Raw genomic sequence first — 27,965 nt, 5'->3', positions numbered from 1 at the left:
CAGCAGCTTGGCTAAGTATGGTGGGACCAAACCATTCAGAGCCTTAAAAACAAACATAAGAATTTTAAAATCAATTCTACCCCGAACTGGAAGCCAATGCAAAATGTAGAGGATTGGGGTGATGTGGGCACGTCTACGTGTGTTCGTTAACACACGTGCTGCAGCATTTTGAACTAACTGAAGTTGACTGAGGGAAGACTGGGAGACTCCAAAGTCAAGCCCATTGCAATAGTTCAGCCGAGAACTAATAAAAGCATGAATGGCTTTTTCCAGATCTACATGATTTATAAAAGGCTTCACCTTCACTAAATTGATTGATTGATTTCTATTTAATACTAACCCTTTCTGAAATTGTGTATTTAACTAACCATTGTTTACTGTTTCTGTACTCTGGCAAAATAATTTCCTTCAGGATAATTATCTTTATTATACACACTTGAAATTTACTTAGCAAAAATGCTAATTTCCACACTTCAGCTGTAAGACGGTTTTGTTGTTTTTTTCCCCCTTTGGTGGAAAAAAAACAACAAACTAAACTAAACATTGGAACCACCACTGCCTGACTGCCCCCCCCCCCCCCCCCCCGGGACCCTTATTTGGAGTAAACTGGTATAGAAAATGGATGGATGGAACTACCACTGATCCACCGCTGATCATTGTATCAGTTTTTTGGTTGTTTGACTCTTTGTACTTTTATCCCACAGGCCCTCCAGATGCGGAGCAAGCCTGTGAGGCAAGTGTGCACACCTGGAGCCCCAATGCTGGGAATGAACAAGGCGCTGTTGGGATGGCCGAGTGCCCTCTCCAGGGTTGCATGCTTCAATTGGAATTCCTCTACCCTCTGGTACCAGACTCTCTCACTGTGTGGGTCACCTTTTTCAGCCTCGAAGAAACGGCATTGCCAGCTATCCATAATATCTTGCTGCTGACCGTCAATGGGAACAACATTTCATTGGGCCCCAGCAATGTCTTCTGCGACACCCCTCTGACTCTGAAGTTAGATGTCGAGGAAGAAGTTTATGGGGTCCAGTTTTTCACGATGGACCAGCACCTAGAGATTGATGCCACCCTTTTGGCATCCAAGCCTAACCATGCACTGTGTAGGCATTGCCAACCACTACGCTACCGCCTGTTGCGCCAGCCACCGTTCACCCATGCACCACATGGCCTGATTTTAAAAGAACCAACCCGCCGGTATACAGACAGGTGAGTCACCTGGTTGGTGAATAATTTTTCACTTTTCACTGCTATTACTGTTAGCACCATGCACAGAATTTAAATGGATAATGTTGTACATGTTTTCATGACGCTAACATAAGTGTCTCAACACAGATATTCTAGTCGCAAAGAAAATACTTGATTTTGTGGCATTTGCTTAAAATGAAAAGGAGTTGTTGCTACTCATGTCTCTCCCCTGTTTGAGAAAGAGACGTCTTGGGGCTGTGGTTCCCAATCCCGTTCCACAGGGAAACCTAACCTGCACATGTTCTATCTCTGCCTGCCCTATCCATAGGGGATTGGCTCGGTCAGGTGTTTCTTAGCTCTTGATTGGCTGATCACAGCTATAGACTGTATATATACTGCACAAACCCTCCATGACATCATCCAGGTTTTCTGTAAGACGGTTTTGAAACTCAAATAGCACGGCTCTTGATGTGACCATCTTGACAGTGCTGAACTGCACCTAACTTCCAGCCACCTCATAAATGGATAAAGAGGTGGCTTCTGGGAAACACCTGATTGACCAGGGTGGGACACATGAAGCTCAACCATGCCCCCATCTTAGAGTTACCAAACAAGCTAAAGCTAGCAGTGCTTTATGAATACAAATTTTTGTGAACTGGGCGATGGTTTTGTGACGGGTTGCTTGGGTGCGTGTGTTAAAATTTATGACTGGTTTATTGCCTAAGTAACCATGGAGTAACGGGAGAAGTAATGTTACAAAGCTTCCGAGACTGGCTGACAGTGCTAACGGTGCCATCATACAAATCAAGTAACCTAAGCGTTTCATGAGACAGAAATACTGGAGGACAGACATCTTAGATGGACTGTTATATTCTGCACATTTTATCGCACATATTTGTAATAAAATGATCGGAAAGGACAGTCACGGTTGGTCCACAACAGCTAGCTGCCTCTATTAGCGGGTCTGTGGACACAGTGCATTGGCACACACTAGCTGTCACTCAAACATGACCGCACAGCTAAGTATGTATAACTTCATGACTTAAAATTTTATATATATACTGCTGATCAGTCGTTTCCATCTCCCCCTGTCCTCTGTATCTTCCTCTGTCACACCAACCACCTGCATGTCCTCCCTCAGCGCATCCATAAACCTCCTTTAGGCCTCTCTCTTCTCCTCCTACCTGGTGGCTCCATCCTCAGCATCCTTCTCCTTGTATACCCTGGGTCCCTCCTCTGCACATGTCCAAACCATCTCAATTTCACCTCTCTGACTTTGTCTCCAAGCCGTCCCACTTAAGCTGTCCCTCTGATATGTTCATTCCTAATCCTGTCCATCCTCAACATTTCTCAATGAGAATCACATCATCACACCTGAATGAGCTAATCAACTTTTGGCAGAGCAAGTAGTGCTGAAAAATGTCTTGGTTTGGGGTCCCTTTGGGTAAAGATTAGGATCCACTGTCTTAGAGCAAACAGGAGTCAAACGTTTTATTTAGATTTCAGGAAAATTTTTCCCACATTGAGTTGCCCCTGGGTGGGACCATGCAAGGACAGATTAGTACCTTTTAAGGGTACAATATGGTATTACTGTATACAGGTACATTTTAGTTATTGCAGGTACGTAACTGTTCCTTTATGGTTACAGATGACAAGGCTACAAAACAGTACTTTTTTAGACAAGTACATTTTTGTGCTTCATAATAGTTTGGCCCTAAGGACAGGCATTTGTACAGGCCTGTAGGCAGGGGTGGAGTCGAGGGGATGGAGTGGGGAACCTAAACAGTTTTCCTAATCAAGTCCACATCTTTATATGTATGGTAAATATCTTTTTTTAATCGTACCACCATCAGAAAGGTCCACCTTTTATGGAAAAGAAGACTCACCCCTCTAAAAATGCTGGCTATTATCTTTGGTACACACTAGTTTGTGGATAGCAGAGTAGTTTCTACATCCACCAGCATACTAAAATTGTGCAGTTGTGAGGATATTCAACTTGGGACTCTACACACAGTATGTAAGTGTAAAAGGAATGTAGAAAATTTTTTTCGAAGATGGCCTCTGTGAAGAGATTCCGCAGAGAGTACTATCACTTGGTCAAGCATTCATTGTTTATGACATTTCCTGTTAATGTTTACTCCTGGATTTTTCAACCTGGGACTTTTAGGTGATTTTTGGTTCAAATTTTCATTCAGGTCCAAATCAATGATCGGTCTGGTATTGCGAACACTGTCAATGGAAGCCTATGGGCTCAAGGGAAAGTCTGTTGTGTCACAGTTGAATAGGCAAAAATGTTATTAGAAGTGTGTAGTTGCATGGAGAAGATTCATACCAAAGTGCATATGTGCATTTTCACATCAGTAAATGAGGTAAAAACATTTAAAAATGATCATATAGGCAACAACTTAGCTCACCCTTTTTTTTTTGGCAACACCGCTTTCCATGAAGGCCATGCAAATTGTCATTGAGGGGCTTCTTCCTGTTAACCAACCAAGAAGGTGTGGAGTCTATTTTCAAAGTCATGTCTGAATATTTAGATGATTTGTACCCAAAAACATTTACAAAGAGGGCCTAGGTTGGAAAATCCCCTTTAAGTTGCCCTTTAAGCATGCCACAAAGCACCAAGATGTTGAATTGAGAAATAAATAGAAGATAACTGTCAAACTATGACCACAACTACTTTTTCTTTCTGATAAAAAAAATAGACATTCTTTGGATAAATTGTTCTAACCCCAAATATTTTTCTTCAAAGAATTGCTGAACAGTTGTCTTTTTTATTTCCTGCCTTAATGTGATGTAATTAGGGACGTGTAGACATGACAGCAAGGAGATGTTTATTTTTCTATGGAAACTATCCACAAAAATATGTTTCCGTAATCCCAGATATCCTCTTCAGTACCCCCAGAAGCAGCATTCGGCTACCGCTACTTCTGAACTTTCAAATCTGCTGCCCAACATTTGTTTCCTAAGTCACAGGTCAATTGTTGCCCACATTTGTTTTTTCCCATGTTCTATGAAGCAAGGCCAAACAGATGGCTCGCTGAAGGTATTATCTGCACACGGCAGTGAGAGTTTAGCGCTTTGCTTTCATGGAATGTGCTGACTCGGTAAAGATTGTGCTATACATGGCACTGCTGCGTGTTATGCCGTCTCACTACCGTGCTGCCAGCGCGGTTCGCATGAGAAGAAAAGTGCTTGATAAGAGGCAAAAGGGCGAGGATATGTGTTATGCAGGATGGAGTGTTGATACCTAAGTTCCATCAAGCATCTCCACGCCACATCCTGGTTCAGTTGCAACGAGTGCTGCAGGAGGGTTGTGGGTTTTGCCACACTTCAGTGATTATCGATGTACTGTAGATAGTTTTACTGCTGTGGTCTGTTTCACTAGCTGTGGTTGCATTCCAGTGGCAGTGGTCAGTCGTACTGGGTGACTTTTTTTCTGCTGCTGTGGGAACACATTGGATCTTGTCTCTGTTAGCTGATGAGAGCCGTTTGGTAGCAAATGTCCGAATTGCAATCATCACAATATTTAACTGTTTAACTTGGAATTGACATGGTACATTAACGGCTCGGATTGCGAACAAGTGATGATAAATGTCATTTGTTTTATGGAGCTGGCTGTTTAAGATGTGTGCACTTGGCTCTTCATTCATTCACATTTCTGTTTTTGTGTCCTATATACGTATGTTACTATCAGTGACGGAAACCACCAAAACACCCATCACCACTTTTTTGTCAGTTACACCCTCACCTACACAGCTTTTTGGTGGAGTGGAACGGAGATGGATTTTTATTTTATTTTATTTTATTTATTTATTTATTTTTACTTTGGAATTTTGAGTGTCGTCCAGAATGGATCACATTCAAAACATCTCTGTCTAGGAAATAAATTTATGGCTGGATAGAAAGCTGAAAGGTTGAAGTTTTTCATACCAATGTCAATATTGGCCCTGCATTTTGTCAGTCTAGCATAAAGTTGCTGCACCTGTTTGACACACTTGGTCTGGTGCCAAAAACTCAATAATTTTTGTTCGCTGTAGTATGGTTAATCTTTGCATTTTCCTGAGTCTTGCTTGGCATCAACATAAACTTCAGGGTCTCTGCAAGTATAAAAGAAACATAAGTGATTAAGTTTGTAGCATTTAAGGGTCAAACCGAGTGTTTTAAATGTTTTAAGTGTTGTAAATTTTTTTGGGACATGCTATATATATATATATATATATATATATGTATATATATATATATGTGTGTGTGTGTGTGTGTGTGTGTGTGTGTGTGTGTGTGTGTGTGTGTGTGTGTGTGTGTGTGTGTGTGTATATGTATACACCCTTTGACTGCCACATGGTCCAGGGCCACCCCATTTTTTGATGAAAGTTGATTAAATGCCCACCTTAAAATAAATTACACAGAAAATGTTTAATGAATGAGAAAAGAACAAAAAATTGGCACAATCAGATGAGTTATTTGTGATATATTTTTTATTTGTGATGAAATTGGGCATTTTATCGAAATTGGCATTTTAGTCAATTTGATTGATAATTAAATGCAATTAAGCACTACTTTGGGGCTGGAGCCTATCCCACAAGTCATAGGGTGAAAGGCAGGATACACCCTGGACAGGGCGCCAGTCTATTGCAGGAGATATGATGCCTAGCTCAATTTGTAAAATTTTGTTTTTTATCAATCTAATTGTGTTTGGAACGGATTCAGTATGTAAGAAAACATAAAAAGTGACATTTTGTGTCTGTGTGACATAGAACTGGGCAAATATATGAAACGAGTGTGCATTTTATAGTAAAAGCACCACATATCGCACAGACATAGTTTAATAATCATAATATTTTTTTAAAAAGCTATCATGCCATGCCCACTTTCTAACCTGAGGATAATACATAGCAAAATGCAACATGGCCGCCATGCTGTTCTTTCATGCTTTATCTTTATTATGTCATACAAGCACAAATAAAGTGTAATTTTCTATGTTTTCTTACATGCTGGTGTTACAGACCGAACGGTCCACCCCTAAAAATTGGTCTGCCTTTTGCATCTGCGCATGTGTCATTTCGGACCACAGCAGCACATCTGAGACGGAGTCTCTTCACCCAAAGCACTCAAATGGGTTAATGTTATTATTAACCAACAGATGATGAAGGTAAACCCTCTTAAATTATTCTGAAGTCAGGTTTAAGCAGGAACAAGGCCATTTTAAGCAGAAACTCGACGAAATTCCGTGATGCTTTGAAATGACTGATGCGCAGCGAATGCATCAGCTAGCAGCTTGTCTTGCCGCAGCGCTCTGATTGCTTCCACCGTCTTTTGATGATGAAATAATGATGAATTTATATGTACAAAAGCTTCAAATATCTGTCGCTGAGATAGATGATGACTGGAGTGCAGTTTCAAGCAGAAACGAGGTGTTAATCTGTGAACCACGTCATCAGGGGGACCGATTTTTAGGGGGAGCGTTCGGTCGGTGACACCGGATCCAACCACAATTTTGCTGATTAAAAAAAAAATGGTTGAAAAAATTAGCTTGGCATGACATTTAATTTAAAAAATGTTATATATCAAACAATGTCTGTGCAAAATTTGGTGCTTTTACCATAAAATGCACAATTGTGTAACATATCTACTCCGCTAAGGTGCCACCTTTTCACTATGTTAAAGCATAATTCAATTTATTTAGTTCTTCAATTTATTTCATTTATATAGCGCCAAATCATAGCAAAGCTGCCTCAAGGTGCTTCACACAAGTAAGGTCTAACCTTACCAACCCTAGAGCAAGCACAAGGCAACAGTGGTAAGGAAAAACTCCCTCTGATGATACTGAGGAAGAAACCTTAAGCAGACCAGACTCAAAGGGGTGACCCACTGCTTAGGCCATTCTGCCAAAAAGGCTTACAACACAGCACAGAACACAACAACAATTGATGAGAGTCCATGCACGCGTCCAATCCACCATCGGGGGGGGGGGGGTGTCATCGAGCCACTTGTTGGATCTGTTCCTACAGCAGAGTCCGTCCCTCATCCACCACAGAAATCATTCAATCCAGCACGTGGATCCAGCCACATCTCGAACAGAATGAAAAAGAAAACAGAATCAGTCGGCCAGAAAAACTACACTTAAGGTATAATTCATCAGGATTAAGCAACAGGAAAGCAGAAGAAGTACTAAGGTGATAATCAGTGCAGTAGACCCTGATGCAACTATGTATCAAGAATAATGACAAAATAAACTCATTAAAAATTTATTCTGTGTGCAGTTCTGGCAGCTACCTTTGTTTGATTCAAGCCGTATATCAACCATGTCGCTCCCTTTCCCAGTCTCACTTTCAGTGCGCCATCGAAGAAACGTGATACCCCCCCCCAACATACATATACTTACAAAATCATATTACAGTTTACTGTATGTGCAATTTTGTGACACACATTCTCAGATTTGTTATCAGGTATTGGTTAAATTCGGGGCATTGGCCTTCATGCTTTTCTATATATTAGAATAACATTTGAAGTCACTAGTTTTCATGGGTAACTATTTCTTAAAGTGATATAAAATTCAAACAGGTTACAGTTTTAGTAGCAAAACACTGGCTTGAGCAAGAAGAAGTCCAACATAAAGTCAAGTCTTACAGGGGTACTGGAAGCCAGAAGAACCCAGCAGGCACTGTAGTCTGTGATGTGAGTATAATCAGCCATTATACCCTCTGGTTAATGTAATGCCTCACCACCCTTGCTGTCATACATCATTATCACAGTTGCTGTCTTACAACAAACATAGCCTTCACCTGAAAGTTCAACACAGTAAGGTAATTGGACAGTCAATGTTCGCTTCCTGTTCTAGCATATTTCCATGGAGTTGGATAAAGCGATGGCAGTCTTGATGAGAGGGGGTGGGTGACCTCTTCTCGACAGGCCACTGGCCTTCACCTGAGGTTGAGGCCCCGAGCAAGCGGAACGGTTCACATCTCAGCCCCTTTCATGGGTGGTGGTTTGTTTAAAACGGCTAAGGGCTGAGAGGTCAGGGTGAGGGGGTAAATTATGGTGGGGAGGAAGAAGGGTGCAGTGAAGAGAAGATGCAGAGGTGGAAAGTTGGACCAGCTGGGGGTAAATTATTGCTAAGCTTGTGTGAGGAGAATAAGTAAGAGCGTTGGGTTAGTTTGACCCCATCCTTGTGAAAAGCGTCCCATCTATGGGCTAATCCTCTTCCTGACATGGCTTTCAGAGCTGTCAGTGAGTCAAAACCTATCTCAGACCTGATGTGAAGAGACCTCCCAGCCAAATGAGGGAGAGGGCAGCTCACTAGCCCCCCCCCCCGCAATCCGACTCTTCCCCAGTTTTTCAGAAAATCTGCCCCATTATAGCCTCCATAGGTCCTTTTGCCATCTCTGCTGAAAAGTCTGCTGCTGCTGCTCCAACTGGTTTAGGTCTCTGTGAAAATCAGCAAAGATTATATACGTTGTGTTGTAAGCTTCCTGGCTAAATGGAAAAAGCAACAAATTCAAATTCCGGCAGTCAAAATATTTGTATACTACGACAATTCCAGCTCATTAGCAGTTCCAACATGCATTTAAGATTCCAGATTGTGCTTTAAAACACACACACACATAAAAAAAACAAAATAAACAATAAAAGCCTCCCTATTACATTTTACTTCCCCTCAACTTTTATTAGTTGTAGATCGACACATGGTGACCTTTCTTTCTTCTCATATCAGGTTGACCTGCCCCTTAAAGAGCTTGTTATTTTCTCATGAATCTCTTATTGCCAGGGCACATTGCTCGATACTGGATTCACTCGTTTCTCATTTTTTTTCTCGGGAGTTGGTTGTTGGCATTCAGCCTTGTGTAATCCTGCTAATATGAACCATACAGTATTCATGTCTTGCAGTCAGTGGATGCGGGTTCCTGAGATGTCTGAACCCAGTCACCAAAATTCCTTCAGCACTTCATATTTCAAGAAGGAGCAGCCGGCTTGCTGTCAAATTAGATGTCAGAAGTGGGGTGGCAGGTTCGTTAATATGGGGCTTTCAAGCGAAAGTTACATTTAATGGGCTGGAGTTGAACGGGTTTTGGCAAAAGCCAAAAGAGCAGTTGCTGCCTTTCTTGGGGGTACATTGTGATTTTAGGCACACACAAAATTTGAAACAAGGTTTCAGTAATAAGTTTGGAGTGAGCTTGCCAGGATACAGACAAATGCTTCAGGTATGGGATCATACATCAGGGAGCTGTCAGAAGAATAAGATGTCTGTTTCACATTAATGTCCGATGTGGTGTGGGGAGCTAGACGTCAGGAGAGATTAACAATGGGAAGCATTGCTATTTAAAATTTAAAAAACTGTTTAAAAAAAACGGTGCCATGGGATGGCTAGAGTCATGACCATGGACTGGATATACTCAACATATACTCTGTGACGTCGCCCAGAGGTTTTCTGAAGAATTGCTTTGACACACGATTTGGGCAGTTCCAAATGTCACTATCTTGAGAGCTTGAGTTCACAGAATTCCCGGCCAACCCACGGATGGGTAAAGCGGTAGAGTGTTGGCAAGACCAGTGGGACCTGGGTAAGGCAAATGAAGCCCAGACACGCCCTTCATCATGAAGTTAACAAACAAGCTAGGGCTAATCTTGGTTTGGGCATTTGATTAAAACATAGTTTTTGCACACTGAGCAGTAGGTACAACACCATGTGGCTTGCGTGCAGGTATTAAAAATTATGTCAGGCAGTAGTTACATTACAACATAACATTACCAAGATATTAATACTAGCTAATTCATATTAACAGCATTAGCATACTGATTACATGATATTAAAATTACACTAATTGGAAATACTGGAGCACAGACATATTAGATGCCTATGACTACAACTAACTGAACAGCAAGTCATAGTATCTCAGATATTTGTAATAAAATGCTCAGAAAGAACAAATATGCTAATTACTCATGTTCACAGCAATTAGCAGCAACTTCAGGTGGCTAGCGGATGGCTGGCCCGATAGCACATCCTAACTGTCACTCAAAGCATCCAAGCCCCCAGTTAATCATCACGTTATGACTTTAAAAAAACAGCTTAAACTGATGAGTTATATAAAAATGTAATCCCCATACATTTGTCATGAATTTAGAAATTATATCTAGAGGTCAAACATGATTTTTTTTAAACCAGATTTTAAATAGTATTTCTTCTGCCAAGTTGGAGATGTTAACATGACCCTCCATAGGTGCTGACTCACTTTTGGGACCAGGCTCAAATAGTCATTAATAGAACTGCAGGATTTGGCACTTCTGAATTGGCTGAATTTTTCAGCACCAGAGGTTGCAATGACATTATGACCTTTACTGTGAAGGTCTTTATTGTGCTGTCACCACGACTTTGATATATACATATATACGTATGGTTAGTGCGCTTGGTTTCGTTGCGGAAGGTTTCTGGTTCAACTCCCCCACTACTACCGCCACCACCTCCCCACCATGCCCACTCTCCATGTAATGTGGAGTTGTGCCAGGAAGAGCATCCGAGGTAAAACTTATGTCAAAATCAATATGCAGATCCACCTCCGATCTGCAACCTCAAGCGCAAAACAAGGGAGCAGCCGAAGGGTCTTACTTTTAGAGCAGGTAGCTCAGTGAGATTGGAGTTGAGCTAACACTATGTATTCCTGACTCCCGCTTATACTACCTGTCTGTCTTTCAACAAGACACTTCATCTGCATTGTCTTGGTCCACCCTAGTGTAAATGAGTTCCATCTTAGGTTGGGAACTTAATCTGTTTCAGACTGCCATCTTTTCTGTGGGGAGTTGCGTATTCTCTTCTGCTACTGCTACAGAATATGAAGATAATCACCAGTACAAATGAACCTCTGGGCCTGTATAGGACTTAATTCACTCTACATTCAAGAACGTGAGTTCTCAGCAGTCGCTTTACACATCTCACTTGCTATCAGCAGCAATGAAAATGAGCAAATACTCTTGGAAATTTGGTGTTGACATCTGAAATTGTTGCTTCACCTCAGAAAGCATAACGGCCAAACTGTAGTGATGTGTCTAGGCTTTTATGTGTTTCACATAATGAGCAAAGATTATTGTCTAATCCTCTGGCCACTGTAAGTGGGAAGGATGGCTATATTCTGCTATTCTGCACATCTGAATCCAGTATATTATAGATGACAGCCAGGCCAAAAAAATAGTGTTGAATTAGCCTGAATTTATTGTAAAAATATCTTCTCTTATTTCTCTTAATCTACATCTAAACTCCTGGTTGGTAAACCTTAGATCTGCAGCGTGACATATTTCCACGGTATCCAACTGCACATAAATCCACAAGGTCCAGACACGATAAGGAGGACATTTCCAAACAGGCTGCGGACACAACGCTAACTGCAGTGAAACCTCAAATGCACGTCAGCTGTCACATTTACAAAGTGAGTATTGCCCTGTTTGTTATTCTTGCAGACTCAACTTCCTTAAATTTATCTGTTCTTTTCATCTGGGATCTCTTAGCCAAGAACAACAAGCAGCTGCAGAAGGAAAACACAGCCATATGGATGCTCACACATACAAGAAGCGCTCACATCAGTGAGGGCGCACACATTCACGCATTACTCCATGTGCAATCACCTGGTGCTATCAAAACACCTTTGAAAGGCGTATTACAAAGGGCCTTTTGCCTGACTTTGAGAAAACCACAGTTAAACCTTTATTCCTGCAGGGGAATTGAGAAAAATGTCTGGAAGCACCCACAATGAAATCTTATTTTATAGCATGAAGCTTCTGAAATAAAACCTGTTGGACTGTGATTTGCATACTGTAAAGCATGTGACACTCTTTACTGGTATTGATGGCGACTTTACTAAGTGTATATACAGATGTCTGTTATCTTGCATATAGAAGACTGGTTCCAAATGGTTCCATTTGTTTCTTCAGTCTTCCTCATGAGGAGATGCAGTGCCTGACACACCATGGGTGTTAAGAAGGTCAAGATGACTGAAGCATGTACCTAATTGGGAACAGGTTGAAGGCCGTGGTTAAACAAATGGCGTCACGCTATGATGAGAAGCACAATTGGTCCTGGGAACCAAATGTATGTTAAGACAATCAGGAAATACACAGCATCCGGAAAATATTCACAGCTCTTCACTTTTTCCACATTTTGCTATGCTATAGCCTTATTCCAAAATGGATGAAATTCATTCTTTTCCTCAAAAGTCTGCACACAATACCCCATAATGACCATGTGAAAAAAGTTTAGGTTTTTTTTAGATTTTTGCAAATTTATTAATAATAATAAAAAAAAACTACTAAGAAATCACATGTACTTAAGTAGTCACAGCCTTTGCTGTGAAGCTCAAAACTGACAGTTGACCATGCATGTCAGAGCACAAACCAAGCGTGAAGTCAAAGGAATTGTCTGTAGACCTCCGAGACAGGATTGTCTTGAGGCACAAATCTGCGGAAGAGCACAGAAACACTTCTGCTGCTTTGAAGGTACCAGTGAGCACAGTGGCCTCCATCATCCATAAATGGAAGAAGTTTAGATCCATCACTCCAGGACTCTTCCTAGACCTGGCCGCCCATCTAAACTGAGAGATCTGGGGAGAAGGGCCTTAGTCAGGAAGGTGACCAAGAACACGCTGGTCACTCTGTCAGAGCTCCAGCATTTCTCTGTGGAGAGAGGAGAACCTACCAGAAGGACAACCATCTCTGCAGCAATCAACTAGTCAGGCCTGTATGGTAGAGTGGCCAGACAGAAGCCATTCCTTAGTAAAAGGCACATGGCAGCCCACCTGGAGTTTGCCAAAAGGCAACTGAAGGACTCTCAGACCATGAGAAACAAAATTCTTTGGTCTGATGAAACAAAGATTGAACTCTTTGGCGTGAATGCCAGAAGTCATGTTTGGAAGAAACCAGGCACCATCCCTACAGTGAAGCATGGTGGTGGCAGCATCATGCTTTGGGGATGTTTTTCAGTGGCAGGAACTGGGAGACTAGTCAGGATTGAGGGAAAGATGAATACAGCAATGTACAGAGATATCCTGCATGAAAACCTGCTCCAAAGCACTCTTGACCTCAGACTGGGGCGACAGTTCAGCTTTCAGCAGGACAATGACCCTAAGCACACATCCAAAATATCAAAGGAGTGGCTTCAGGTCCTTGAGAGGCTCAGCCAGAGCCCAGACCTGAACCAGATTAAACATCTCTGGATTTTCATGTCAAAAAAATTATAGTCATAGTTTTGTTCATTTGGAAATGGCGGCCATTTTTATGTATAAACAACCAATTTGGGTATTTGGACCCACTTTTCTCAAAAACGGGCTGATAAGTTTTCTTTTAATTTAACAAGGGCACAATAATGGTCTTTGGTATTGTTCCCATCCCAAAATTATTTGCATAGATTCGTTCATTTGGAAATGGCAATAATTTTTATGCCAAAAATGGCCATTTTGCCTTGGGCTTTAATTGAGCCGGTAACCCACAGGGCCATTGGCACTCTAGTTCTTATTTGTTGAATTCCTTTGTTGTTTGGCCTGACTTGTCTGGGTTTGGCATCAAGTTTTCTCATGAAGCTCCTCTGTACAATTTGGTGCATCCTGGGTTAAAGTTGGAATTCTGTTTGGCAGAGATTGTAACAGTTTGGGAAAGGTTGATTTAACCTGTGCCAGTTTTAAATATGTTCCAAATTTTTGGGAGAACAATAAGATTCCCAACAGTGTTGGCCTCCTCATGCTCATCTCTAGTCCAACTTTAATGTAGAGCACAGAAAGAATTCCCCCAGGATATCAATATTTGAGGGTGGAGTGTACAAAACGTTCATTTGGAGATATATAAAGTTAAGCCGGGTCTGGCACAAATCATCTTGACCTGAGCATGGGCATTCCTGAGGCGGGTAGGACTTTTCCCGACTTTTCCTGAGTGGTGTTACTGCTTGGGAAGATTCGGTGGTCAACGCTGCCAGGTGAGAGCTACTTTGAGAAATCATCTGAGTTATGTTCAGGTGTATCAATTTGTAACTCGACCCAGTATGGTGCTGAATGCACAAAACTCTGATTTGTGTGAGTTTAGGTTTTTAAAGCAGAGCACGAAAAAGCAAATTGAGTGCTGCAAAGCTGAGATCATTTGCTCTCTTCTATCTGTACTTTGTGTGCTGTCCTCAAAGATTAAGTCTCATCCTGTTTGACTTTTCCACAGGCTAACCTAACTGAATTAGAGAGACATGTTTGACTAAAGTCTGCAAGAGCCAACATTGCAGAACAGGACATAATGCAGCTTTGGAGTGTTGTCTGTCAAGTCAAACATCCCATGTTAATAATAAACCAAAGCTGGCCAAAATATCCTACAATAGCCACTAATTTTGTTTTGGGGTGCTTCTCTTTGGTGCTTCTTTCAGGTCTGGGAATTTTTACATTTCTGTTAACTTAATCTTTGTGTACTTTTGTCCTGCTGGGAATCTGAGGGACAAACATGGAACAAATGGATAAAGGTGACGAGCATAAAATAAAACGGTAGCTGGAAAGAAACAGAGGAAAAACAGCAGGGGAGAGGAGGAAGGACAAACATTTCAAGACCTGTTTGTCTTGGGATGAAACCTTTTTGGTACAGGAACAATTTTTACTGCTCTTGCTGTGCTGCATTTTGAAAGCTACTGCTGACAGACATTGTGGTTCTTGTAAATGTCCCATGCATTTGTCAGACTTTCTAGAACTGCATGGGTGTGAGAAATGACGGAGTGGAAGATATCTGCCTCGTGCATTTGATTCTTCAACTTCCCCATAGTGCTACTTCACTGCTTTTTTGATCAAGTGAATCAGAAAGGTATTGGATGGACCTGAAGTGACCCAAAATTTGAATGTGTTTTTACACCATAAGACAAAGCACACAGTGGAGAAGATAAATACTGCAACTGTTAAAGTTAATGCAATGAAACTCTTGGCCTCAATTATAAAACATTTTGTAGGATTCATACAAAGAGTATGCATGTAAACAAAAAAAATTACTCTTATAAAACCATTCAAATGCACACCTGCAAGCAAAACCATCTTTACAAATCAGACGCTACTTTGAATTGTGTGCACATTGATCTGCCTCATATCCTGCCCTCTACTTGCCCGCATTCAGCACAAATGGTCAATGCAAAACATCTCACAAATATTCAAACATACATATGAAGTCTGAAACATGTAGTTATCCTGGCAACTGAGAGAAAGAGCAAGAAAAGAAACAATAAATAAAGTGACACAAGGTGGTGACGGCAAGTCCACAAGGGGTTTTGAATCCAGCCATTCACTTGTGGTCCTCAATTTTTATCCTTAATTTAAACAACACAATCACTTATGGACATAACTTTAGCAAACTTTAATAAGCTTTACCAAGCTCACCACAAGAACCAACATGAAACTTTACAAATAACAACATAACTAGACAGTTGTTTATCTTTACAGTTGTCACAGAATCTTTGCATGGCTGTGACATAATCACATTGCTGTCTTTATTATGATTCAAATCTCTTCTAATAAAGTCTGAGCAGTAAAAATAATTTGGGCCCATTTTTAATCAAAAATTGCCGGAAGGAAACAATTTGTTTAATGTGATTATAGCAGGCAGGACCTTGTTCAAGTGATGTGATAATCAAGTCATATCCACCACAAATATATTTACATTTCAGCAGCTACGGTGCTCTAATGACATATTAAACATGTAATTTGATGTAAGAGTCACTTTGTATATTTAACAATTAAACAGTCACTCTGGAATAATTATGGGTCAGTATCCCATCAAACAATGCTATTTGTTTTAAATTCATGATATGTTTCATGTATATGTGAAGTGTGTTATTAAGTGGAATTAAATTTAAGAGTTATAACTCAGTGAAAGATGGCCATTCTTACTGAGTGAAAGGATGTTCCAGATGTTCACCTGCATGAGTGCCACAGGCTTGGACCCGGGTTCCACCTTGCAGTGGATGACCACACCAGTTGCTATTCCCCAAAGACCCTTGGTACTCTCCTGTGCTTTCTTCTTCACTGGAGATGAGGTTCCAAATGGTATTTCCCCAGCTCCATCATAATGGGCGGTACCTTCTGATGGAAGGCAGTGGCAGAGTTATTCCCACAAACCAAGAATCCTTCTTTTTTTGTTTTTATGGTGTCTGAAGTGTTAATTCCTCCACCAACCCCCATAAAAGATTAACTGTGGGCTGGAAGACCACCTACAGTTATGGATGCAGAACCATGCCCAGGATACACACACACATCCATGGCAACAAATTTAAAAGATGAATAAAAATAAAAACATAAAAAAGCATGATCGCCGTCGACTCCCAAGGAGTTCATCCGCCATTTGACAGGTCTTGTTTTTCGTCATGCCATCCTCTTCAGCAGCACAAGTGCTAGTGGGTGGGCCAGTTCAGATGCCAACCACCCATTCTTGTGGTAGGTTGTACTGGGTTACAGTGGCAGTATTAATGCTGAGTCTGATTCAAGTGCACCAACCACCCAGGACCCAAGGTGGCTCCATGGTTTCATGGATGTGGTGAAGTGTAGCACCAGCACATGCTCCCATACTTGACTTGAGTTTGACTTATGACTCAGTAGCATGTGGCATCATTTTGTGTCTAATGCTGCCACTCACATTTGAACCCTCTCCAGAATGTTTGTGCACATGCATCACAATTTGTGTTCATATGTGAACATTTTGCCATTTAGTTACTTTTTATAAATCTCAACCTATGCTTGTTTTGCACATCATTCATGCATGTGCAACTGCTATAAATGAGGCCCCAGGCCATTTACGTGTATAACAGCATCTTAACTTACACTGCTACTGGTTCACATTTCCATCTTCCCATCTTCCAGAGGTGTCAAATCCAGCTTCAGAAAGTAAAAGTCCAGCCAAAGATTTGTTCCATGTTCCCAATAAACCAGCTGAATGTAATTAGTTCTGTTTTGTGGGCCGCCAGAAGAGGACCCACTGCTGGCCCACCACCAGAGTGGTGGGCCAGCAGTGGGTCCGTGTCACTACACTTTCCCAACAGGATATCTCGGCCAGCGTCATGGATCCCGAGGGGCGTCACCCATCTGTTGAACAGCCAATGGAAGAGCAGGGTGCACAGGCGTCTGCAGGACGCGTGATTGGTGAGTTGCAGCAAATCCTCACCGCCTTTACCGCTCGGTTGGATCTGATGACCGAGCAAAACGTCATCCTTAATCGCAGGATGGAGGCTTTCACCGCACAGGTGGAAGCGCGCGCTCAGGGCGCTGCTGCAACTCCTCCTCCTGCCAACCCAGTGCAGAATATAGACGTTCCACTGGTCGTTCAACGACCCCCCCCCCACCATCCCCTGAAGCGTACATAAGTCCCCCAGAGCCGTACGGAGGTTGTGTGGAGACGTGCGCGGACTTTCTTATGCAGTGTTCGCTCGTCTTTGCACAACGTCCCGTAATGTACGCGTCTGACACCAGTAAGGTGGCTTATGTCATTAACTTGCTTCGTGGTGAGGCACGCGCTTGGGCTACGGCGCTTTGGGAGCAAAATTCACGGCTCCTTACCACTTATACTGGGTTTGTGAGGGAGTTCAAAACGGTTTTTGGTCACCCTAACAGAGGAGAGACTGCTTCAACAGTGCTGCTGTCAATGAGACAGGGGCGCCGGAGCGCAGCCGAATATGCAGTCGACTTCCGCATCGCAGCTGCGAGGTCCGGCTGGAATAACGTTGCGCTCCGCACGGCCTTCATAAACGGACTGTCGTTGGTCCTGAAGGAGCACCTGGTAGCTAAGGAAGAACCGCGGGATTTAGATGGGCTTATTGATCTTGTTATACGGTTAGACAATCGGTTTGAGGAACGCCGTCGGGAGCGAGACGAAGGACGTGGCCGGGCACGCGCCGTCCCTCTCCCTTCCGGGTCCGAAAAGGTTCCGCCCTCCCCACGCTCCACAGCCTCAATGCTCCGTGTGGCTACAGCTCCCCCTGCTGACGAAGCTATGGACACGAGCAGGGCCACATTTAGACCACCTAACAGACAGAGGAGGCTGGCCCGCGGGGAGTGCTTTGTCTGCGGCTCGAGTGAGCATCAGCTAAGAGACTGCCCCAAGCGGTTAAACACCAACACCCGCCCCTACAAACTGGGCTTAGGGTGGGCCAAGACATTCACGTGGGACACACACATATTTCCACACGACTCCCAGTTACAATCCTGAGCGGGGATTTAACCCTTCAAGCCCCAGCACTGGTGGACACGGGGTCAGAAGGGAATCTGCTAGACAGCAGATGGGCTAGGGAGGTAGGGCTCCCTCTGGTGGCGCTCCCTTTGCCATTGCAGGTGCGGGCACTAGATGGCACCCTTCTCCCTTTAATCACGCACAAGACACAACCTGTAACTCTGGTGGTGTCTGGAAATCATCGGGAGGAGATCGAGTTTTTTGTGACTCCTTCTACCTCCCGCGTGATTTTGGGCTACCCGTGGATGTTGAAACATAATCCCCGGATTGATTGGCCGTCTGGAGTGGTGGTTCAGTGGAGCGAAACCTGCCATCGGGTGTGTTTAGGTTCCTCGGTTCCTCCCGGTTTACATGCTAAGGAGGAGGTCAAAGTCCCTCCCAATCTGACGGCGGTGCCGGTTGAGTACCACGATCTTGCTGACGTCTTCAGCAAGGATCTGGCACTCACCCTTCCCCCGCACCGTCCGTACGATTGTGCCATTGATTTGATTCCAGGCGTGGAGTTCCCGTCCAGCAGGCTGTACAACCTCTCACGACCTGAGCGCGAATCAATGGAGACCTACATCCGGGACTCATTAGCTGCCGGGCTGATCCGGAATTCCACCTCCCCAATGGGTGCAGGTTTCTTTTTTGTGGGCAAGAAAGATGGCCATGCATTGATTACAGGGGGCTGAATGAGATTACGGTTCGCAATCTATACCCGTTGCCCTTGTTAGATTCCATGTTCACCCCCCTGCATGGAGCCAAAATCTTTACAAAGTTGGATCTTAGGAATGCATATCACCTGGTTCGGGTCCGGAAGGGAGATGAGTGGAAGACGGCATTTAACACCCCATTAGGTCATTTTGAGTACCTGGTCATGTCGTTCGGCCTCACTAACGCCCCAGTGACGTTCCAAGCTTTGGTTAATGACGTCTTGCGGGACTTCCTGCACCGATTCGTATTCGTATATCTGGACGATATACTAATCTTTTCTCCGGTCCCTGAGACTCATGTCCAGCATGTACGTCAGGTCCTGCAGCGGTTGTTGGAGAACCGGCTGTTTGTGAAGGGCGAGAAGTGCGAGTTCCACCGTACTTCTTTGTCCTTCCTGGGGTTTATCATCTCCTCCAACTCCGTTGCCCCTGATCCGGCCAAGGTTGCGGCGGTGAGAGATTGGCCCCAACCAACAAGCCGTAGGAAGCTGCAACAGTTCCTCGGCTTTGCAAATTTCTACAGGAGGTTCATTAAGGGCTACAGTCAGGTAGTTAGCCCCCTGACAGCCCTGACCTCTCCAAAAGTCCCCTTCACCTGGTCGGATCGGTGCGAAGCCGTGTTCAAGGAGTTGAAACGACGGTCCTCGACCACACCAGTTCTGGTGCAGCCCGACCCTGGCCGCCAGTTTGTGGTTGAAGTGGACGCCTCTGACTCAGGGATAGGAGCCGTGCTTTCCCAGAGCGGAGAGACCGATAAGGTTCTTCACCCGTGTGCCTACTTTTCTCGCAGGTTGACCCCGGCTGAATGGAACTATGACGTCGGCAACCGAGAACTCCTTGCGGTGAAAGAGGCTCTTGAGGAGTGGAGACACCCGTTGGAGGGAGCGTCTGTGCCGTTCACGGTTTTCACTGACCATCGGAACCTGGAGTATATCAGGACCGCCAAGCGGCTGAACCCCAGGCAAGCCCGCTGGTCACTGTTCTTCGGGCGTTTTGACTTCCGGATCACCTATCGCCCCAGGGACCAAGAACCAAAGATCAGATGCCTTGTCCCGGGTACACGAAGACGAAGTCAAAACTGAGCTGTCGGATCCACCGGAGCCCATCATTCCAGAGTCCACTATCGTGGCTACCCTCACCTGGGACGTGGAGAAGACCGTCCGTGAGGCCCTGGCATGGAACCTGGACCCCAGAACTGGGCCGAAGAACCATCTATATGTCCCACCAGAGGCCAGAGCTGCAGTCTTGGATTTCTGTCACGGTTCCAAGCTCTCTTGTCATCCGGGGGTGCGAAGGACCATGGCAGTTGTCCGGCAGCGCTTCTGGTGGGCATCTATGGAGGCCGACGTCCGGGAGTATATCCAGGCCTGCACCACCTGTGCCAGGGGCAAGGCAGACCACAAAAGGACCCAAGGACTTCTCCAGCTGCTTCCGGTGCTCATCGCCCCTGGTCCCATATCGGCCTGGATTTCGTCACGGGCCTCCCGCCGTCCCAGGGCATGACGACTATCCTCACGATAGTGGACCGATTCTCCAAGGCGGCCCACTTCGTGGCCCTCCCGAAGCTCCCAACGGCCCAGGAGACTGCAGACCTTCTGGTCCACCAAGTCGTCCGTCTGCATGGGATACCAACTGACATAGTCTCGGATCATGGTCCCCAGTTTTCCTCTCAAGTCTGGAGGAGTTTCTGCAGAGAACTGGGGGCCACCGTGAGCCTCTCGTCCGGGTACCACCCACAGACGAACGGACAGGCAGAACGGGCCAACCAAGAGTTGGAACAGACCCTCTGCTTTGTGACATCCGCGCACCCAATGGCCTAGAGTAACCATCTGGCCTGGATCGAGTATGCACATAACAGTCAGGTGTCTTCTGCCACCAGCCTCTCCCCGTTTGAGGTGTGTCTGGGGTACCAGCCCCCATTGTTTCCCGTGGTGGAGGGAGAGGTCGGTGTGCCCTCGGTCCAGGCCCACCTGCGGAGGTGCCGTCGGGTGTGGCGCACCGCCCGTTCTGCCTTGTTGAAGGCCCGGACGAGCAGGAGGTGTGGTTATCAACGAAGGACATCCCCCTCCAAGTGGACTCTCCTAAGTTGAAAGACAGGTACATTGGACCATTTAAAATCCTTAAGATCCTCAGCCCTGCTGCAGTGAAACTCCAACTTCCAGCTTCACTGCGGATCCACCCTGTTTTCCATGTGTCCAGACTGAAACCACACCACACCTCACCCCTCTGTGCTCCCAGTCCGGCGCCGCCTCCTGCCCAGATCATTGACGGGGAGCCGGCTTGGACAGTGCGCCGGCTCCTGGACGTCCGTCGAATGGGCCGGGGGTTCCAGTATTTGGTGGACTGGGAGGGGTATGGACCCGAAGAACGCTCCTGGGTAAAGAGGAGCTTCATCCTGGACCCGGCCCTCCTGGCCGATTTCTACCGCCGTCACCCGGATAAGCCTGGTTGGGCGCCAGGAGGTGCCCGTTGAGGGGGGGGGTCCTGTTGTGTGGGCCGCCAGAAGAGGAGGTACTGCTGGCCCACCACCAGAGGGCGCCCTGCCTGAAGTGCGGGCTTCAGGCACGAGAGGGCGCCGCCACCACGGACACAGCCGGGGGTGACAGCTGTCACTCATTATCTCATGACAGCTGTCACCCATCTACACTTCATCATTCCCCTCCATAAGAACTGGACGTCATCTCCACCTCGTTGCCGAGATACCATCTACCTGTGAAGGTAATATCCTCAGCCAGAATCTAATTGTGTCTTAGTCTGAATTCATTTTGCAGCTGCTTTCCTGTGGCATGCCTTATCAGTGAGGTTGGCGTAATCAGCGACGGCTTCGCTTCACACCCCAACCAGATAAGTGTTTAAGACAGGAGCTGCACGAGTGTGTGTGAGAGGTGGAGGTGGATTCTCCACCTTTGTTGTTACTGGGTGTGCACGCACCCACATCTTATTGTTTTTGCTCCTCGCCAGCAGTACCAGATCCGACATTAGGAGACGGTGGCCACCTAGGGTTAAAATCCTGTTCATGCTACCTGTCTGGGTCCTTGGACAAGACAATTAATCTATGTTATCTCAGTCCATCCAGCTGTAAATGGGTATCAGCCTTTGGCTGTGGAAGTAACCTGTGTTGGAGTGATGTGCCATCCTGGGGGAGTCAACAGGTCTCTGGGCCTATATAGGACTTCCTTCGTTTTTTGATGTCTGTTTTTGTTGTTTTGCATTTAATTTCACTTTTTCACAGACCTTGTTTTATTTAGGTTTTCTCATTCATGTTTTTTCTTTCAGACTTTTTTTATTCAGACTTCCTTATCATTGGTGACTCAAGAAACCATCATGATGACTTACACCAGCACAGTGAGTAGTCCCCAAACGTTTCCTGCCCTTTGTGTGTTCATCATGATGGTTCCTTCAGTCCATATGATAAGGAAACAAAACACGACCGGACCTTACCAAAATGGACACTCAGTGGCTACTGTGTAGTGTGTTGTGTAGATGCGGCGCGATGATCACCTGCACCATCGAGCAATTCTCCACAGCCCCGCCTTTTTTCTATGACTGTCATGTCTGTGTGAAGCTTATGTATTTACTTGATTGTTCCTTTTCATGCTCATGTGGACATCTCTGTCTGTGCAGAGATGTGGTGCTACATGTCGTTTACACTTACCAGGTCCAAACCATCTCCAGACGGAGTGAGAGTGAGCCCTCCCCACTTCTGCTACATGAACTAGGGGCACCCTACTGCGGTGATGGACATGTGCAAAGGTAATGCATGATCTGAATATATGCACTAAAATGTGTCCATTCAGAAACTATGAGCATTTTCACAAAAACAAAATTATTTCAGCATCACCAAGAAGGTTATATTTTCTGTTTGATTGTGATGATGTTTGTCAACCATCTACCACATTCTAGCCCTGTGAGTAATCATAGAAGAAAAGCGTGACTATCACCGGCGCTTCTTCCCAGCCTATGTTGATTTGTGCAAATCATTTGGTTCTGTCGACCAGGGGTGGTGGCCAAGTGGTTAAGTGCGCTTGTTTTAAGTAAAGAAAGTTCTCGGTTCAAGATCACTCCTATCCCTTATTGCATCAGGGATTGCATCAAGAGGGGCATCTGGTGTAAAATTTTTGCCAAACCAACATGTACAGTGGCGCAAAAAAGTATTTAGTCAGTCCCTGATTGTGCAAGTTCTCCTACTTAGAAAGATGTGGGGAGGTCTGTAGTTTTCAACATAGGTACACTTCAACTGTGAGAGACAAAATGAGAAAAAAAAATCCAGGAAATCACACTGTAGGATTTTTAAAGAATTTATTTGTAAATTATAATGGAAAATAAGTATTTGGTCAATAACAAAAGTTCAGCTCAATACTTTCTAACATAATCTTTTTTGGCAATGACAGAGGTCAAACGTTTCCTGTAAGTCTTCACCAGGTTTGCACACACTGTAGCTGGTATTTTGGCCCATTCCTCCATGCACATCTCTAGAGCAGTGATGTTTTGGGGCTGTCACTGAGCAACATGGACTTTCAACTCCCTCCACAAATTTTCTACGGGGTTGAGGTCTGGAGACTGGCTTGGCCACTCCAGGACCTTGAAATGCTTTTTACGGAGCCACTCCTTCATTGCCCGAGTGGTGTGTTTGGGATCATTGTCATGCTGGAAGACCCAGCCATGTTGCATCTTCAATGCTGTCACTGATGGAAGGAGGTTTTGGCTGAAAATCTCATGATACATGGCCCTGTTCATTCTCCCCTTAACATGGATCAGTCATCCTGTCCCCTTTGCAGAAAAACAGCCCCAGAGTATGATGTTTCCACCCACATGCTTCACAGTAGATATGGTGTTCTTGGGATGCAACTCAGCATTCTTCTTCCTCCAAACACGATGAGTTGAGTTTTTACTAAAAAGTTCTATTTTGGTTGGACCACATGATATTCTCCCAATCCTTTTGCTCATCCATATGCTCTCTGGCAAACTTCAGACGGGCCTGGACACGTACTGGCTTAAGCAGGGGGACACACCTGGCACTGCTGGATTTGAGTCCCTCTCTGCGTAGTGTGTAGCCTTTGTTTCTTTGGTCCCAGCTCTCTGCAGGTCATTCATCAGGTCTCTCCGTGTAGTTCTGGGATTTTGTTCACCGTTCTCATGATCTTTTTGACCCCACGGGATGACATCTTGCATGGAGCCCCAGATCGACAGAGATTATCAATGGTCTTGTATGTCTTCCATTTTCTTACAATTGCTCCCACAGTTGAATTATTCACACCAACCTGCTTGACTATTGTGGACTCACTCTTCCCAGCCTGGTGCACATCTACAATTTTCTTCCTGGTGTCCTTCGACAGCTCTTTGGTCTTGTCCATGGTTGAGTTTGGAGTCTGACTGTTTGAGGCTGTGGATAGGCGTCTTTTATACAGATAATGAGTTCCAACAAATGCCATTAATACAGGTAACAGGTGGAGGACAGAAGAGCTTCTTAACGAAGAAGTTACAGGTCTCTGAGAGCCAGAAATCTTGCTTGTTTTTATTGACCAAATACTTATTTTCAATCAATCAATCAATCAATTTTTTTTTTATATAGCGCCAAATCACAACAAACAGTTGCCCCAAGGCGCTTTATATTGTAAGGCAAGGCCATACAATAATGATGTAAAACCCCAACGGTCAAAACGACCCCCTGTGAGCAAGCACTTGGCTACAGTGGGAAGGAAAAACTCCCTTTTAACAGGAAGAAACCTCCAGCAGAACCAGGCTCAGGGAGGGGCAGTCTTCTGCTGGGACTGGTTGGGGCTGAGGGAGAGAACCAGGAAAAAGACATGCTGTGGAGGGGAGCAGAGATCGATCACTAATGATTAAATGCAGAGTGGTGCATACAGAGCAAAAAGAGAAAGAAACAGTGCATCATGGGAACCCCCCAGCAGTCTACGTCTATAGCAGCATAACTAAGGGATGGTTCAGGGTCACCTGATCCAGCCCTAACTATAAGCTTTAGCAAAAAGGAAAGTTTTAAGCCTAATCTTAAAAGTAGAGAGGGTGTCTGTCTCCCTGATCTGAATTGGGAGCTGGTTCCACAGGAGAGGAGCCTGAAAGCTGAAGGCTCTGCCTCCCATTCTACTCTTACAAACCCTAGGAACTACAAGTAAGCCTGCAGTCTGAGAGCGAAGCGCTCTATTGGGGTGATATGGTACTATGAGGTCCCTAAGATAAGATGGGACCTGATTATTCAAAACCTTATAAGTAAGAAGAAGAATTTTAAATTCTATTCTAGAATTAACAGGAAGCCAATGAAGAGAGGCCAATATGGGTGAGATATGCTCTCTCCTTCTAGTCCCCGTCAGCACTCTAGCTGCAGCATTTTGAATTAACTGAAGGCTTTTTAGGGAACTTTTAGGACAACCTGATAATAATGAATTACAATAGTCCAGCCTAGAGGAAATAAATGCATGAATTAGTTTTTCAGCATCACTCTGAGACAAGACCTTTCTGATTTTAGAGATATTGCGTAAATGCAAAAAAGCAGTCCTACATATTTGTTTAATATGCGCTTTGAATGACATATCCTGATCAAAAATGACTCCAAGATTTCTCACAGTATTACTAGAGGTCAGGGTAATGCCATCCAGAGTAAGGATCTGGTTAGACACCATGTTTCTAAGATTTGTGGGGCCAAGTACAATAACTTCAGTTTTATCTGAGTTTAAAAGCAGGAAATTAGAGGTCATCCATGTCTTTATGTCTGTAAGACAATCCTGCAGTTTAGCTAATTGGTGTGTGTCCTCTGGCTTCATGGATAGATAAAGCTGGGTATCATCTGCGTAACAATGAAAATTTAAGCAATACCGTCTAATAATACTGCCTAAGGGAAGCATATATAAAGTGAATAAAATTGGTCCTAGCACAGAACCTTGTGGAACTCCATAATTAACTTTAGTCTGTGAAGAAGATTCCCCATTTACATGAACAAATTGTAATCTATTAGACAAATATGATTCAAACCACCGCAGCGCAGTGCCTTTAATACCTATGGCATGCTCTAATCTCTGTAATAAAATTTTATGGTCAACAGTATCAAAAGCAGCACTGAGGTCTAACAGAACAAGCACAGAGATGAGTCCACTGTCCGAGGCCATAAGAAGATCATTTGTAACCTTCACTAATGCTGTTTCTGTACTATGATGAATTCTAAAACCTGACTGAAACTCTTCAAATAGACCATTCCTCTGCAGATGATCAGTTAGCTGTTTTACAACTACCCTTTCAAGAATTTTTGAGAGAAAAGGAAGGTTGGAGATTGGCCTATAATTAGCTAAGATAGCTGGGTCAAGTGATGGCTTTTTAAGTAATGGTTTAATTACTGCCACCTTAAAAGCCTGTGGTACATAGCCAACTAACAAAGATAGATTGATCATATTTAAGATCGAAGCATTAAATAATGGTAGGGCTTCCTTGAGCAGCCTGGTAGGAATGGGGTCTAATAAACATGTTGATGGTTTGGATGAAGTAACTAATGAAAATAACTCAGACAGAACAATCGGAGAGAAAGAGTCTAACCAAATACCGGCATCACTGAAAGCAGCCAAAGATAACGATACGTCTTTGGGATGGTTATGAGTAATTTTTTCTCTAATAGTTAAAATTTTGTTAGCAAAGAAAGTCATGAACTCATTACTAGTTAAAGATAATGGAATACTCAGCTCAATAGAGCTCTGACTCCTTGTCAGCCTGGCTACAGTGCTGAAAAGAAACCTGGGGTTGTTCTTATTTCTTCAATTAGTGATGAGTAGAAAGATGTCCTAGCTTTACGGAGGGCTTTTTTATAGAGCAACAGACTCTTTTTCCAGGCTAAGTGAAGATCTTCTAAATTAGTGAGACGCCATTTCCTCTCCAACTTACGGGTTATCTGCTTTAAGCTACGAGTTTGAGAGTTATACCATGGAGTCAGACACTTCTGATTTAAAGCTCTCTTTTTCAGAGGAGCTACAGCATCCAAAGTTGTCTTCAATGAGGATGTAAAACTATTGACGAGATACTCTATCTCCCTTACAGAGTTTAGGTAGCTACTCTGCACTGTGTTGTTATATGGCATTAGAGAACATAAAGAAGGAATCATATCCTTAAACCTAGTTACAGCGCTTTCTGAAAGACTTCTAGTGTAATGAAACTTATTCCCTACTGCTGGGTAGTCCATCAGAGTAAATGTAAATGTTATTAAAAAATGATCAGACAGAAGGGAGTTTTCAGGGAATACTGTTAAGTCTTCTATTTCCATACCATAAGTCAGAACAAGATCTAAGATATGATTAAAGTGGTGGGTGGACTCATTTACTTTTTGAGCAAAGCCAATAGAGTCTAATAATAGATTAAATGCAGTGTTGAGGCTGTCATTCTCAGCATCTGTGTGGATGTTAAAATCGCCCACTATAATTATCTTATCTGAGCTAAGCACTAAGTCAGACAAAAGGTCTGAAAATTCACAGAGAAACTCACAGTAACGACCAGGTGGACGATAGATAATAACAAATAAAACTGGTTTTTGGGACTTCCAATTTGGATGGACAAGACTAAGAGACAAGCTTTCAAATGAATTAAAGCTCTGTCTGGGTTTTTGATTAATTAATAAGCTGGAATGGAAGATTGCTGCTAATCCACCGCCCCGGCCCGTGCTACGAGCATTCTGACAGTTAGTGTGACTCGGGGGTGTTGACTCATTTAAACTAACATATTCATCCTGCTGTAACCAGGTTTCTGTTAGGCAGAATAAATCAATATGTTGATCAATTATTATATAATTTACCAACAGGGACTTAGAAGAGAGAGACCTAATGTTTAATAGACCACATTTAACTGTTTTAGTCTGTGGTGCAGTTGAAGGTGCTATATTAT

General features: G+C 43.9%; 1 protein-coding gene across 1 annotated transcript in view; it reads left to right on the top strand.

Annotated features, from left to right (window-relative positions):
- Positions 1-27,965, top strand: part of pappaa (pregnancy-associated plasma protein A, pappalysin 1a) — a 271,059-nt gene that overhangs the window by 105,005 nt on the left and 138,089 nt on the right. The window contains exons 7-8 of the mRNA XM_034192054.1: positions 705-1,206; positions 22,716-22,844. Coding sequence (XP_034047945.1) covers positions 705-1,206; positions 22,716-22,844 — 631 coding nt within the window. The remainder of the gene's footprint in view (positions 1-704; positions 1,207-22,715; positions 22,845-27,965) is intronic.

Source organism: Thalassophryne amazonica, chromosome 17 (genome assembly GCF_902500255.1).
Source record: "Thalassophryne amazonica chromosome 17, fThaAma1.1, whole genome shotgun sequence".
In the NCBI taxonomy this organism is placed as follows: Eukaryota; Metazoa; Chordata; class Actinopteri; order Batrachoidiformes; family Batrachoididae; genus Thalassophryne; species Thalassophryne amazonica.
This window is presented reverse-complemented; position numbering and strand designations above follow the sequence as displayed.